Source organism: Centruroides sculpturatus, unplaced genomic scaffold (genome assembly GCF_000671375.1).
Source record: "Centruroides sculpturatus isolate CEXI.00-Female unplaced genomic scaffold, Cexi_2.0 scaffold89, whole genome shotgun sequence".
Classification (NCBI taxonomy): domain Eukaryota; kingdom Metazoa; phylum Arthropoda; class Arachnida; order Scorpiones; family Buthidae; genus Centruroides; species Centruroides sculpturatus.
The window spans coordinates 1101301-1118494 of record NW_019384460.1 but is presented as its reverse complement, the minus strand read 5'-3'; the positions used below and the strand labels follow the sequence as shown (position 1 = coordinate 1118494).

Below are 17194 nucleotides of genomic sequence, written 5' to 3'. Positions count from 1 at the left end.
GCCATTTCCTTTATGTTTTTATACTGTTTATTTTCAAGTTGAATTCTTAAATTCAGAAAACAAAATATCTATCAGTCAAAATACAATTTACACTGAATAAACACTTTTGCTAATTGAATTACCATCAGTTCCAAATTAATACAAAAAAAAAAAGAAATTAGATTTTAGAACTTCAGTAACAAGCTAAATATGCTTGATTTAAAAATTATTCAAATCTACAAATGTCATATTGGGTATATTTTAAAATATTATTTATGCGTATTTGCATAAAACTACTGTATTTTTTGCGTAATTTGCGTAAAACTATGGCTTGGGAATCACAGATCTGCATAACATTATGGCTGGTGATGGCTAATTGGTCGGCTGGGAATCACGCTACATGACATTTGCATAGTGCTATGGTTCAGTAAGAACTAATTGGTCATCGAGCCCGATGTCAACACTATAAAAAAGTTAAGTTGAAGTGAGAGTGGGAAGTCCACTCCAGCATGGGAACTTCGTAAGTTCAGTTTGACATGACCGGATATATGTCACTCTTGTCTAAGTTCGACTTGGAAATTTTTTTGTTCAATAATAAATGTGAATTCTTCTTCATNTTTATCGTGTAATTTGTCACAAATGAAATAAAATAAAGTCCGAAATTAAAAGTAATTGACAAAATTAATTTGAAAAATGACGCATGCGCCGTTTTAACCTGTAACACGTTGGTTTTGTTTATCAAACGTGTAATCGATCGATGGAGTTGTCTGTTTATGATATTTTACATAAAATGGCTTTTAATTTTGGTTAAACATGAACTTAATTCTTTTAGAAAGGCTGAAGAGAGGGCAGATATTTTCTTACTTAATTATTTTATTTATTTTATTCAGAGGAACCGTACCATGTGAGTGAATGTCCCTTTAAATCTCTGTTTATTCACTTTTTTTTTATCATTATCATCCATTAGTTCTTCATTCACAGATTTTATCATCATCATCATCATCATCATCATTATTCATAGATTTATCATCTTCAGCATTTATTTATGGTCATTATCATCATTATCAATCATTCATAGATTTATCATCATCATCATAGATGCAAATTATGAAGTATTAAAAATTATTTCTATATTAATATAGAAGTTTTAACATACATCAATAATTTCAGCCAGTTTTTTTTTCACTTTATTTTCTATTATGGATTATTTTTCTTAAAATTACTGAAAATATAAGATACTTGCAGAATTATTTGGACATGCATCAATTTCTATAAGGAACAACTATAGCACACATAATTTAGTCTCATAAAAGGCAATGTAACACAATTTACCTCATAGAAAGAAGTGTGTATTTATATACTGTAGCCGCAACAATGAGCAACTGTATCTGTTGTAGTCACACAAGAATAAACATTACGCATCACTGTAATCACAGTGATAAGTGTTGCTCCTTACTAATGATAATAATAATAATAGTAATTAGTTTTTTTTTAATTTACAGCTATAAAGGATATTTTAAATGAATGTCCTAAGCGAGCGTATATAACCTGAACATTGTTACGTAAGCTGAAAATAGAACTAAATAATAACAAAAATAATGTTAAATCAATGTTGTTTTATTTTGAATCTTATAAATAATTACATCTTAGATTAGTGAATTGTATAAATTAAAATTATTTCAATGGTACTGTATTATTTTATTAATAAATACATATATCTTTTTTCTTCAGATAATACAAATTTTCAATTCTGGGCTGAAATATTGACAGTAAAAATTCCTCCTCTAGGAAGTATTGATGTAAGTTAAAATCTATGATAACTCTATAAATTTAGCACACATTTAGCTTATTATTGAAACTGTTCTAAATGTGAGCATGTGGAAGTAACAGAGGACATGAATAGAAATTATTAAAATATAAAAGATTTTACTAAAGAAATTTATGTAAGCTCATAAATCTCCTTAATAATATGTTGTATATTTTGTAATTTATGTATTGTTCCTCTATATTATTTCCACACTGGATATGCACATATTTATGACAGTTTCAATTTTAAATGTAAAGTTGTGTATGCATTCAATTTTATTTTTGTTTCATCTGGGCCAATGATGTCCATTTAAAATGGAAGAAAACATTTGTTTTCTTTAAAATATAGCTATTTAGCTTAATTTGTCATAATAAATAAGATCATGTGACTGAAAGAACAGAAATCTTTCATGTTGTTAGTGTTTTTGTCAAATAACAAAGCATCAAAAAAATTATACTTTCATGTTAATCTTGAATGCACATCTTCAACCATATAATTTTTCAGGAATTTCTAGAATATCTTTTTAATTAAATAGAAATAATTAGCATTAAGAATATCTACTATGATTAATTTAATTCAATTATAATGCATCAGAATATTATGATTCTTATATAAAGAGTCTTCCAAAACGAATGCTACCATTTTAAATTATTGTATTTATGTTAATTAGTATTTAAAAACATTGTAATGTACATCAAAACATTGGAAAATGGCCCAAGTTTTACATTTGCCTATTACATTTTCTCAATTCATGCATCTCATGTCACACATCACCCATCTGAACAATAATAAAATTTTTCTATGCTTGCTACATCATATCTGTTGTTACTTCTGCCGTAGTAGCCACAATTCTTTAGCTTCTGCAGATTACTATGTCCCCTGATGATGATTGATTTCAACTTTGCAAACTGCAGAACACAAAACGTCTTCTCTTGCAAGTTGCCATCTTTGTTTATGGCACTTTCTAGGATAGTGGGCAAAGATGGCTACTCCACAGATATCATTTATAATTTGTAAGGAAATATTTCTTTTACAAATAAATATAAAAATATTATCTTAACTCTTTACTCTGTGAGCAACGAGAAGACTTTTTCCATACCTTTATGCTTATCCAAGATGATAATGGGTATTGTTTGATGATGAGGGATGGGCTCAAAATATCACTGGGAACTTCAGAAATTTTTGTGGATGATTGAACTAGTGAAAATTGTAGAAGTTTTCACCAGGACTTTGAACCCAGTCCTCAGAACAGTAAGCTGATGGCTAGCCTCAGCCGTCTAGCTATCAATGAAAGTATTTAATTTTATGCAAGTTTGTATTGTATATTCTTTTGTACTTTTTAATATTATCTATGTGAAATAAGCAGTTTAAATATAATAAATTAATGGATAAAACTGAATTTAGGTGTTAATAAGATCATATAATATTCATATATCCACAAAAAATTACTAGAATGAAAACTGCATAACCCACCCACTCCACTATACTCTGCACTTTTGAGAGTAGCCATTGCTCCATAGCAATGGCTACTCTCAAAAGCAAATGCATAACTCACACCTGCTTTCAATGTATATTTTAATTAGAGATAATTTTCAGGTTATATACTTAAAATAAGAATTACTTAAAGTGATTCTTATTTTTATATTAATTAATTTATATACTTTATTATAGCATAACTTAAAAAGGATTATTCTGTATCATATATTTAATAATATGTGTATACACTGAACTCCTGATTATCCATAATATTAGTTCATTGGTCGGTGTGGAAAACCGGAAAACATGGATAATCCAAAACAGCCCTCTAAAGTATAAAAAAACTATTTAGCAGTTTTAAATGAACTTAATTTGCAAAATCTCAACTCTATTATAATGCAATGCAAGTGTGAGTTTCGTGTTTCATATGTATATTTAGTCACTAAACCTAAAATACATTTCTTCTATTTTCAAAGATATTGTGTAGAAATTTAAATTTTACATTTCTATGCATAATTATTATATTTTTTCTAAATTACTGTATTTTATTCTACTCACATCAGTTTTTCAGACTGGAGTGTGAGTATACAGTATCAAAACACATTGCAGAATCAAAAATAACTCCAGTAAGTAACCACGGACAGAAGTACTAATGTTTTCGATCCTTAACGCGGATCTTCTTTGGGTGAAAGGTTTTGAATCGGAATGCTTTTTGAATAGTGTTGCATTCGATGCATTTTGAATATCATTCCAATACAATATTCAACATTATTTGAAATGTATTGATTACAACAATATTTGAAAAGCATTCTGATTCAAAACCTTTGACCTAAAAATGATCCATGGAAAGGATCAAAAATGTTAGTCCTTCTATGTGTTTATTTACTGAAGTTATTTGGTTTTGTGGGCCCACCAGTGGCCAAGTGGTTCCGTTCCCTGAACACCGGAAGTTTGGTTTTGGGTTTGCACCTCACCCCGACAGGCTGGCCACGTGGAATTTTCTGGGTTTCCTCCACATCTGTAATGCCTGAATGGGGACTAGTTACTCTTAAAAAGACCTCCCAGAAGGCATTTCCCCTAGGCAGATTACCCAAGTGTTGTATTAACTAAACAAACAAACAAACATTTTTGGTTTTGCAAGGTATTTTAGTACTGTAGTTATACTGTATTTTATGACTAGTAGGATATTTTTTTCAACTGTTTATAGCTTATAAGTGTGACTTTTTCATGTGTATTCTATGAAAAAATTTGTAAAGTTTGGTTGTTTTAGACTGTGTCTTGGAGTGTCAGCTGAGCTTAAAAGTCTACTTTTTATATTGTATACAACTCCCCATATATTACTGTCTACAGAAATGCTGGGCAGAATATTTTGACAATGCACAAATAATTCACACACAGGCAATCAGAAGTTTGTTGTACATGATATAAAATGACATTTGAATGTTCTGTTGATTCTTGATATAACAGACTAATCGAGAAGTGATGATCTGACACTACCAGTTGTCTTTTATATCTGTTATGTCATAATTATTACAAAATGGGGTCCATAAAATCAAGGATCGACAGTAAATATTATTTGTTTATTATAACATTGAAATAATTTTAGATTGTGATAATTTCTTTCTAATCAATATTAATACCAAATGAATTTTATTAATTAACATTTCTATTAACAGGCATTCTTAGAAGGAATTTTGTTACAGACTTCGAATCCACAATGCAAAATAAACGTATTTCAAAATTACACGAAGATGATAACTGTTAAGGAGAAATTGAAGTGTGAAGGTGATTAATTTTATATGAATTTTTCTTCATATTTATCATAACAATAAAATTTTATTTTGAGTTTGTGTAAAAGTTGAAGGTAAAAAATCTGTAATGTTTAATATATAAGAATAACCAGGTTTAGCGGTTCGGCTAAAACCTGTCGAAGCGTTTCGATAGAATTGGTCCGAGTTTGATCCTACCTCGTATGGCAATAGCTTCAGCTTGACCACGTGTCTTATGTCCTTTGTTCGTCGGTCAAGATCAAGAAGACACTGATTCTGAAGGAATACCTTATTTTTATTCCCGTGACTATGAATATTTACAAACGTTTTTAAGTTAAATTACTATACAAATGCGCGTTTGTTGGTGGAGTTGATTCCGAGAGATTGGTGAAACCAAAGCGAAAGGTCGGCGTAACGAGAGCGTCTCTCCTATTCGGTGTCCGAGGACCAAGTGAGGTCAGAGGGGAAAGGTCAAGCGGTGGCACCCTCTGCCCTACACAGGAAATGTCATGTGAAAATGGAAGATATGCTTATTTTTTTACTTTCCTGGTTCTGTTATATATAACAGAGGGAAAGTATGGCAATTGGTCAAAAATGACCCCCAAGATTTTTACATCTTTCAGCTTGGGGAACATGTAAAAAGTTTTTAATTATATATACAAAATTTGGAATTGCTTTCAACTATATGAACCAATTCAATCTGAAATTCATTTAATGAAATTATGATGATTTTTAGACTATTTGATGTCATAAATTTAATAATATATATTGAAATTTGGACTAGAAGCTCTGCCATCATTTATGGCAATATTTGCTTTGTTGTTCATTCTTTAATAATGAAATTTAAATTTATTAAAGTATAACTCATCAAAAATTTAGAATAGGATGTATTTTTATTGTTATATGTTCTAAATATTAAAACTAATGTAAGTTTTCATTTAATTTTTTTAGGTTTATCTAAAACTCAGCAGCAAAATAATTGGCAAATGACAGTACTTGAAAAGGTTAGTTGAACTGTGTTAAACTGTGTGATTCTTGAAAATAATAATCAAAATTATTTAAATTATAAACTGTTTAGTATTTATAACATATGATTTTTTAAATATGTCCTGTTAAACATTTAAATTATATCATTTTATTAGAACAAAAGGGTAATTTTCTCATCTATATGAATCAATGATTAATGTGGATTTATAAAAAAATTACTGATGCATTTAGTTTGAAGTGTTTGTAGATCTTAAATTGAGATAGGTGAATAACATAAATTGAGAATCTAAACTGGAAATGCTAGACAAACTTTCTTTATTCCGGCAAGTATATTTTCTTGTTAATAGAGGTGAATAATGTCTGTATTGATCTATTAGTTTGAAAGTATTGCCTTTTAAATTTTTAATTTGTTGTTGGAATACATTGCTAGACCAATATGCCATTTCCTTTATGTTTTTATACTGTTTATTTTCAAGTTGAATTCTTAAATTCAGAAAACAAAATATCTATCAGTCAAAATACAATTTACACTGAATAAACACTTTTGCTAATTGAATTACCATCAGTTCCAAATTAATACAAAAAAAAAAAGAAATTAGATTTTAGAACTTCAGTAACAAGCTAAATATGCTTGATTTAAAAATTATTCAAATCTACAAATGTCATATTGGGTATATTTTAAAATATTATTTATGCGTATTTGCATAAAACTACTGTATTTTTTGCGTAATTTGCGTAAAACTATGGCTTGGGAATCACAGATCTGCATAACATTATGGCTGGTGATGGCTAATTGGTCGGCTGGGAATCACGCTACATGACATTTGCATAGTGCTATGGTTCAGTAAGAACTAATTGGTCATCGAGCCCGATGTCAACACTATAAAAAAGTTAAGTTGAAGTGAGAGTGGGAAGTCCACTCCAGCATGGGAACTTCGTAAGTTCAGTTTGACATGACCGGATATATGTCACTCTTGTCTAAGTTCGACTTGGAAATTTTTTTGTTCAATAATAAATGTGAATTCTTCTTCATGGAAAAAATAAGACATTTCCTGAAAATAAGACCTAGCGCATCTTTCAGAGCAAAAATTAATATAAGACACTGTCTTATTTTCGGGGAAACATGGTAGCTTGTCTTGATCTCTTTGAATTTGCAAAACCCTGATTTATTCATAAATAACATTTCTATGGGACAAATTTAAACAATATTGATATTTTGATTTTAAAGTTTTCAATAAAAATTTATATTTTAATCAAATTAATTTTTTTCATTTATTTAAAATGTCTGTATTTAGCAACAACTTTAAATATAGTAACTTTGAATAAAAGGAAGCAAATTAAGAATGAGTTAAATTTTTAAATAAATTTTTATTTAATTTAAAATTTAATCAATAATTTCTTTGAATTAAAGTTTTTTTTTTAAATATATAATTAGAATCAAAATAATCAAATGATAATGCTGGATATTTGTACAGACATAACTTGGCTAATTAAATATATCGATATAAAATAACTTGCACTAAAGTTAGACAATTATGTTGCCATCTTGTATTAAATTTAATAGGGTCAAAATTAAACAAATCTTTAATATAACTTTTATTACAAGTACTAATAGTATAAGCATTCACAGAAGATCACCTTAAAATTAAGTGTGAAGTTACATGCTTTTTCCAATGTTTGTACTATTTATTAAAATTCTTTCAGCCCATTTTGCATTACCTTCTTAAGTATGGTCATTGTAGCATTTTATGATGTGAAAGACATTATGTATTATGTGTTTGTTCTTGACAGTAGACCAATCACATGGACAGGGCCAGCTTCATGACTGAGGTAATGAGGCAACTGCCTCAGGTGATAAAAGTGAGACAGTCAATAAGTGATCAAAATGTTCAAAAGAAAAAAAAAAACAAAAATTGGTTTGTCTCAGGCACAAGTTATCATTGAACTAACACTGAAGAAGGAGTCCTATATTGATAGTCTTGGTCACCTCTGTGATATAGTAAGACAAAAGGTAGAGAGCATATTTTTTAATTTAAAATATATACTCTCTACAATAAAATAAAATACTCCTCAAACCTTTAATTGGAGTGCTTCTATTTTTAGAATTCCGAATGTTTTCGTCGCCCCTCCTGGGCTCTCCTTCAGGCTATAACGAATGGGCCTTTAATATTCAAATAAACATTCGATATGAATGTTTATTTGAACAAATAATTCATAAGTTTATTCATATCGAATGTTTATTTGAATATTAAAGGCCCATTCGTTATAGCCTGAAGAAGAGCCCAGGAGGGGCGACAAAAACATTCGCAATTCTAAAAATAGAAGCACTCCGGTTAAAGGTTTGAGGAGTATTTTATTTTATTTTATTTAAACACCGGTGTGTAGAGAGATTGTATATACTCTCTATCTCAAATTAGTACATCACACTTTCCCCGATAGCAATAGAGTTGTGCTGGTCATCAAACTAACTTCTTTCAGGGGAATATTTTTCAATTGAAGTAACATGACTTCTGGTTTGTATTGGAAGTTCGTATATAGTTAATCAGGGTCTCCTGTCCCTAATCTTTCCATATCTGGTCTCGACTTTCATCTATCTAACTCTGTTCTCAAGATTAAGGAAGGATGACAGACAGGTGAATGACAGTGGGAATTTATAGGTTTACAATTTTTTTAAATTGCAGCTCAAAAATTTAAAAAAGGCAACAAATATAAAAATTTTGATCAGGTTTTTATAATCGATGACTTTGTTTTGACATAATTGTCAAACCTATAACTTTTTAGGGTGTGAACAATTTGTATCGAATCTTTATTATATAGTTCTTTATTATGAATTATATTCAGGTCAATGATTAGCTTTAAATGACTGTCATGTAACTACAGACTGAAAATAAGTCTAGTATATTTAGTTTCTTTATAAAATTTCAAATGAGAGAAATTCAAGACCAGTGCCATAACTAGGCGGGTGAAACAGGTGCACCCACACAGGGCCCACTCGGAAGGGGGGCCCAAATGCATGTATTTGTTTTATTTTCCCAAACCTAATTAATTAAAGGACCTAAATGCAAATTCTTGCACAGGGCACAGGAATGGCTAGTTACGGCACTGTTCAAGACCTATTTTTAAAATGATGAGTTCATACTTTATTAAGTAAAAAGTTAATTAATTAGTTTGTTTTGGATGCTACAAAAGATTTTATATGTATTTAAATATTATGATATAAACTTTTGATTTAAATGTAGAAAAAGTATTTTATAAACAATATACAAGATGATCAAATTAAAAGTTTACTTGATAGAAGTAGATATGACAATGCCAGGAATTGGTAGTTCATGATGAATTGGTTAGACTCTACCCATTTACATTTAGAGTTTCAAATTTTATTATTCAAATAAATAATTGTTTAAGATTTATGGTGAGTGTTTTCTGTGATGGATAGAAAGATATTAACAAACACTGTCAACTCTATTACTCACAAGTAAATTTTTAATTTGATTGCCTGATAGATAGACTATTTCAATAACTATAAAAATCCTATATTTTAGGAGAAGAGTTCTTATGCAATTGTAAATGTTCAAAATCTTAACAAAACTATGAGTTTGACAATTGATTACGTAGTTGTTACTTGCTGTCTTCCTGCAGAGAACAAAAACCAAGAAATGGCAATACTGACATTAATTGTTTTGCCAATGCACTTTTATAAGTTTAACGTGGATAATTTGACAGGTATTTTCATTTTTTAATTTTTACTTATTTACTAATTTTAAATGTTAAATGTGTACAAATAAGTGACATCTGAAAACTGTATTGTATGTAGTTTTTAGTTGTTTACATGTTTTAAAAGTGTAAGTTGTAAATTAAATAAACATTCAAAAATTGAGGGAATTTTTTAAGCTAATTTTTTTACTATTTATTTCATTAATAAGGAATTAGAATTTAGAATTAGCTTGAGAAGTTTAGTAATAAATGAAACCTCGTTAACTCAAAGTTGTGTTTACACTGATTTTGTCTTGAATGGATTAAACTGATTTTGGCTGATTTTGCATTAAAAGAGTTAAAATCTGGTTCTAAATGATATAAGCACTAACTAGTCAAGGTACCTGATATTGTTCAGAGAATGTAATGATGATTCTGTAAATAGATAAAATTTTGTTGTTAATAATGTAAAATAACCCTTGAAAGGCTGTAGACACTTGTCTTGTACACAGGATGATGTTTCATGCTCTAATAGTACAAAATGCTACAATTTTGTTGATCAGATATACAGTTTGTTGTATTGTAGACAGATTCAATATTTTGGAGTTTGAAAAGTAGTTGTTGTAGAGAATGATTTTTAGAAAGTTTGGTTGTATTTGCTTGTATTGTCGTCAAATGTTTACAAATTTGAAAGATAAACAGACAAACTTTCTTCTTTATGTATTAGATAATATGTTTTGATATTTATTGAGATATAACCATTTACTTACAAACATTTCCAAGTCAAAAGTGTGGCATTCAATACCGAAGAGGATATTGATTTTTTAACTTTTTTGGTCAGAAGAAGACTTAGTCAGGCTCCCAAGAAGGAACAGCGAAAATTTGCTGCTCCTTTGAAAATTTGTCTTCTTAGGGACACTTCTGAGTGGACCCATTAAAAGATAATAAATTACCAAGCCTTTATAAGCTTAATCAGATTTTCATGATTCTGAGAAATTTTGAATAAAATAAATCTGTTTTATTCTCAATATTAGAAAGTATTCTGTATTTAATGATAACTGTTGTATGTGGTAACCTTTGCTGAATTTATTGATTCTTGTCAGATCACCAAAATTAAGCAGTGTAGAACCTACAATATGTTACTATCAGAGATGATACAGAATTACTGAGTTGTGTTATCTAACTGTGTATAGTCTTGTAATTCTGGTTGAATCTTGATTAAAAGAAAAAGAATTAAAAACATGAAGGGCATCTACCATGAAATGTGACTAAATCAGGAAAATGAGTCTAATAATGCTGAGAGTAATTCTTTAAACTGTAATAAGGAGAATTAATTATACATCATAACTTTTTTCTATTTTTATAAGATAACTTGATAAATATAAGATGTTTAATATTATATTAAAAGTACGATTGAGAAAATAGATATATTTTGATGTCTTACAGATAATGAAAGGCAATATAAACAACCACACTTCTTAGAAGTATCGCCTTGTCCTTGTGATATAACTGAAAATCATTGTGATATTTTATGTTGCTGTGATCAGGTAAGTGCAATTTACATATTTTAGAGAGATAATGTAAATGTCAAACTTGATAATTATTTAGGATCTAAAGAATTCTAAGTGGGAATATACATCTCATTTAAAGAACTGAAAAGATTCAGTAAGAAAGTTAATGTATTCATTTGTAAGTTTCATTTGGATAATTGGAACCTCATTTAATCAGGGCTCAGATAATTGGAGTTTTACTGTATTTTTTTTAATTTAAATTTTGTATAGTTTTCTTCAAATTTTTAATCTGTACAATCATTTATGACGAATTTTATTATTATTTAATTATGGCAATAAATCTGAATCTGTTTAATTGTTTGACTGAATTTTTTGGTTCCTGATAATGGATATAAAGTTAATTTGAAAGCACTTGAACCTTTTTCTTATGCTTTTCTGCTCTCAAAACATTTATTATTTTTTCACTATTTTGGAATATTAACCTTAATGTAGTTACGATTATAAGATTTAATTTTAAGCAATTTTGAAATAAATCATATACCAAATGATCAAATGGAAATTTTACTTGCAAGGAGTAGACTTGGTGATGCTTTGAGCTGCATTTGTTATTGGCTATTGCCCTGCTACATCATAAGAAACAACGAAATTTTGAACACTTATTTATTAGACATTTGAAACTTTTTATTGGCATCACCAAATATATTTATCATAAATAACTATTTGACTCGATCCCTCTGCATACGATGCCCTGCACTCCCCAAAAAAGTAAATTGATTACAAATTTTATACCAAATTAAGATCTGAATATTGTAGTTAATATTTATTAGTTATCTGCATTTTTTTAATATGAAATTACGTCAATACATTGAAAAAGTATTAGTAATAATATTAAATAAAATAGAAATAAAAAGGGGTGCAAAAAATGTATAATTTAGAATTAGCTTGAACAAAAGTTATTGCACTAACTTCTTGAATATTCAACATGCGACATATTCGTTGTTTAGAACACGTTAATGTATATTTTAAATTTGTAAGGTTCCATTAAGATTCCATTATTCTATAACTGAAGAAGATAATCTGTAATTTGTCAAAAGTACTTGTAGTAATATTTCAAGTAAAATATTAATGCTGATAAACAGTGTTAATATTTCTGAATACATTCCTTGAATTTTAAATAGTTCTAATTTGCATGAGTCTGTCTTTATACATATTCTCAGCAGCACAACTCTTGCATAAATCACAACTGTAGTCCATTATTTTGTTTAAATTAAAATCCACCATTTGTAAATTCAAAATTGTTTCAGTTATTACATACAATAAACTTCTATTCTTTTGCTGTATTAATAAAGCCAATTAATTAATTAATATTAATAAAGCATATTAATTAATTGAATAAACTCTAAATGACTTGAGACTGATTATGTTATTGTTACTTATTTTTTTTTTTTTACACTTAAAAGAGTTATTCAGAGCAGGAAATCCATTTATATACGTTGTTAAAATCTATATAAATGTATATATTTTTTTGTATTTTGAAAAACATTAACATTAAAACTTTGAGAAAAAAATTATATAAATTATTTTATTTTTTCTATATTTATGGAATAAGTATTAATAAAACTGCTAAATATGTTTTCAATATGTGTTTGTTTCATTCTTACACCCAGGAAGAATTGCAAAAATCACATAATAAAGTTGTTGCATGTAGGAAAACAAGTAAAAGTATCAATGTTTTCACTTGAGAAGATTCCTAGTTTATGGTTCCTTCTATTATTGGAATCATTCTTAGATAATTTGTTCATAATCTTATCTGCTAGGACCAGTTCTACTTTAATTTGTTGTGACAAAATGCACATCTCACTTGTCTCACAACTTGAGAGGAGCCTGTCCTGTATGGTCCGCCAATACAATTTTCTCATCCTTTTCATGAATGTCAGTGCCAAATGCAATCCCATTAAGTGGACCTCTACTAACTTAATTTATCTGTCCACTAGATCAGATTTTACAGAGAATATTAGTTTATATAAATAAACTAACAATCTTTTCATTTAGTTACGTACCTTCTCTAGCACCTGACAGGAGGCTGTGCATATTTTTAATGGATATTGATGGTATGTTAAGTCAGACTCTTACATTCTTTACTGTTTTCATAAACAATTTTCTATTCATCTAACATTTTCTTCTTGTAGTAATTTTTCTACATCTTCCATCAAAGCACAGATTTCTTTTTTTAAATCATTTCTTCACATTTTTCTTGCATCATTTTCAAAAAAGAAAACTATACAAGAGAATAATAAAAGTGTAGTAGACTGCAATACATAAGCTATCTGCTGTCACTTGTAGAGAAAGAAGAATTGCAAAATTAGTTGTAAAAATTGAAATTAAAATTATTTATAATATTTTATTATTATACTTTATTTTTGGAATTTTAATTACATTGTCTGACTACAAAAAGGTTATAAACAAATTTTTTTTTTCTTTTTTAGGAATGTCCGTCCTCCATACACAAAGATGTCGAGTGCATCAAGAGTTCGTATGGTGGAAATAAAGTTGAAGTATTTGGTAATTGGAATTGTAAAAGTACTGAAGATAAAAGTTTTGAGTTTCGTCAATTTTTATGTATTTTTGCTGAAAATACTCCCTTTCTTGGATATTATTATCATGACATATCTAAAGCAAATGATCATTCTGCAATATCAAAAATTTTATCAAAAGCTAAAATTTTACAGAACAAACAGTTTAAAACTGAAGAAATTAAGTCAAAATATGCAAAAAAATCATCTGTAAAACATCTGCATCAGATTTCCCAGAATTTAAGTACATCGGTTGCTTCATACAAATATAGAGATACATTGCGAGTAATAAGCAGCATCCATGAAATTCAGAGATTTACTGAATGGTACATACCGGTTTCCTTATATACTGGACACTGTAGTTTTCAGTTTCCTGTGCGTTTCCTTCAAAATTATCAATCATTTTGCGCTTTGAAAGTAAAACATTTATGTGAAGGAAATCAAATGGCAAGTACAATGCTTGATGCAAAGTATTACATAAAGGATGGATATGAAATTTTACAAGTTCCTGGATCAAATGAAACATTAAAACCAAACATTATTTATGTACTTAAGAAGTATTCGCCATTCAATGATAGTTTTCAATATAAAGAATTGGATTCATATTTCCCTCCTATGTATTCAAATGGAATTTGTTGGAATATTGTACATGAGGTAAACTACATATTCTTTTGGAGTGGCGGAAGAATATTAATGATGAATATCACTATTGTAATTGGTGACATTTATCTCAAAGAAAACAGTTGTGAAAATAAGTTAGCTGTTTCAGTTTTAACACAGAAAATCTCTGTAAAATTCCAATATAAAGTGAATAATTTAATTATGTCCAGAATAGAAGAGAATAAAACAAATGAAAACTATTTAGAATTCAGATCAGGGAATCCTGGTTATGAAATGGACTATCCTGTATTGTCTGCAATTATAAATGAAAATGATAATTATTCAATTCAAATTGGAGATTATTTGAAGCTTTGGAACCCAAGTAAGTTAAATATGCTTTTTTCTTTTTTTTTGTTAAATTACAGGTGATCAAAGTTTATTTGAAAGAAGTAGACCTGGCTATGTTCATGAGTAGTGACTAGTCAGTCAAACATTACTGATTTATTTATTTAGAGTTGGATACGAACAGATGTCCAGCTCATAGGAAACATAATCTATTACTATAAATTTCAAAATAATTGGTGCTGATTCAGACATGGGCCGATGTAGAATGGTCCACACAGACCAACATAATGCAAATTTTGTAACTTTTAATTTGAAAATAACTGATCTCAACTTGGGTCAAAGACTGCCACAATAGGATCCATATTGGACTAATGCTTGGCACTACACTGATTCAATCTAAGGTCTAATCTGATGCCTTAATTGCTGTGTCATCTGGCCAGAAATTTACACATGGACCTATTTGGTATATATCCTGGGCTGAAATTTGTGCCAGTCCAACACTGATTACTTTGAGTACCAAAAACTAGTGTCCTGGTCTGCTATTGGAAACTCTAATCATGTCATACAGAGACCAAGTTATTGTGTGATCATGCTGCTCAGGGAATTTTAATACTCTAATTAATTATTTACTTTAGTCTGTATAATTATGAACATATTAATCAAATAAATAACACCAAGAAAACCTTCAAAATATACCAGCAAATATAATTTAATATAAATATGTTATGACAGCTTCTATTTTTAGAATTCCGAATGTTTTCGTCGCCCCTCCTGGGCTCTCCTTCAGGCTATAACGAATGGGCCTTTAATATTCAAATAAACATTCGATATGAATGTTTATTTGAACAAATAATTCATAAGTTTATTCATATCGAATGTTTATTTGAATATTAAAGGCCCATTCGTNATTTATTGTTATGTTAAATATTTACTTGCAAAAAAAGTTTATGTAAACTTTTGTATTTTATAGTACTGAAGAGGGACCTTTTTTAGAAAAGGACCGAAATGCATCTATAGTAATAGAATAAAGTGAAATCATTGGCTAAAGCTGTGTGATAGTCTACCGCCAATATTAAAATTTACATTTTAAGTGCGGATTTACAAAGACTTTACAATATATATGGTATATTTTGTTGATGTTATTTACTAGTGTATAAACAACTTTGGGAAGATTTAGAACATGTTAATCAACTTGTTTTAAAATATCAGTACTAGTTAGTTATTAGCAAGTATTTGATTCTGCCTTGGTTTATTAAAGAATAATACTACAAGGACCTTAAGTCTGTATGTCTTGTCACTCTGACAAGGTTCAAAATTGTTCTCAGAATATAATTTGTCACACTCTTTAGTGACTATTCTACTTAAAAGCAATTTTAGTTATTTGTCTTCAATCTTGATAGCACACACATAAGTGGAATATTAATTTTCTGCTTTAACCAGGTTATGTTATATTCTTACTACGTAAAAACCTCTTCCTTTTCTATGTTGGACAGGTTTCTAGCTTGTTCTTGTAGTAAAATTTAATATAGAAAATTGCTTTATCAGGAAGAATTGTTTCTGTTAGGAAAATTTTCATTTTATTCGGGTAATGTTTTGGACCGGTTTTACTGTACATATGCCTCATCTCACATCTTTCATTTTTATGCCAATCCACATTAAATTGATACTAGATAGTTTTACTTAAACTTTGTATATTGAAATATGTAACATAATAATACATAATGAAATGTTTAATGATTCAATAAAATTAATTTAATTAGATTTTTAACTTATTTTCTAGAATAATTACTACATACTTAATGCTGGTATTGCCTATTACAACCTGGATAGGTTGTAATAGGCATGGCATCACCAGGTCTGCTACTTGTAAGTAAATATTTGGTTTGATCACCTGTTATAGTAAATAATTTAATATAGATTATATACATTCAGTCATTGTAAATGATTTTTCAAAATGATATAAATAAATTAATATATTATTTAAATATATTCATTTTTTGATGCTATTTTGAAAGTGTAAATTGTAATATACACAGTTTATACTTTCTACTCGTTTCATTTAAAATAATGTTGAGAAAAATACACATACCGCTACATTCTTTTTTTTTATACTGACTTGTCACAGTATGTTGCTTATAAAAATGAATTAATTTTTAGCGAATATTGTTTGTATATGTCAGTATTAAGCATTTTAATTATAAATTAATTACTCTATTTCTAATCTGTTAGTATTTATGGTGTTCCAAATGGAAATGTGTCCCACATATTGAACTCATTCCATACATTTAAGTTTCTTCTTTGCTAGTCACATTATTTCAATCAGATTTCTTTCCTTGTTATTCAAAAATGTATAAACAATGAATTTAATAATAAAATACTAAGAAAATTAGAGGGAATAATTAGCTGATTAGAGAATTAATAAATTTGAGAAAACTTTTAAGCGATTAGTTTTGT

At 28.5% G+C, this 17194-nt stretch overlaps 1 protein-coding gene across 1 annotated transcript in view; it reads left to right on the top strand.

Annotated features, from left to right (window-relative positions):
* Positions 1 to 692: 692 nt before the first annotated feature.
* Positions 693 to 17194, top strand: part of LOC111620848 (tectonic-2-like) — a 93807-nt gene continuing 77305 nt past the window's right edge. Inside the window, exons 1-7 of the mRNA XM_023362846.1 lie at positions 693 to 883; positions 1711 to 1778; positions 4939 to 5047; positions 5983 to 6035; positions 9561 to 9741; positions 11158 to 11258; positions 13709 to 14777. Coding sequence (XP_023218614.1) covers positions 793 to 883; positions 1711 to 1778; positions 4939 to 5047; positions 5983 to 6035; positions 9561 to 9741; positions 11158 to 11258; positions 13709 to 14777 — 1672 coding nt within the window. The 5' untranslated portion in view covers positions 693 to 792. The remainder of the gene's footprint in view (positions 884 to 1710; positions 1779 to 4938; positions 5048 to 5982; positions 6036 to 9560; positions 9742 to 11157; positions 11259 to 13708; positions 14778 to 17194) is intronic.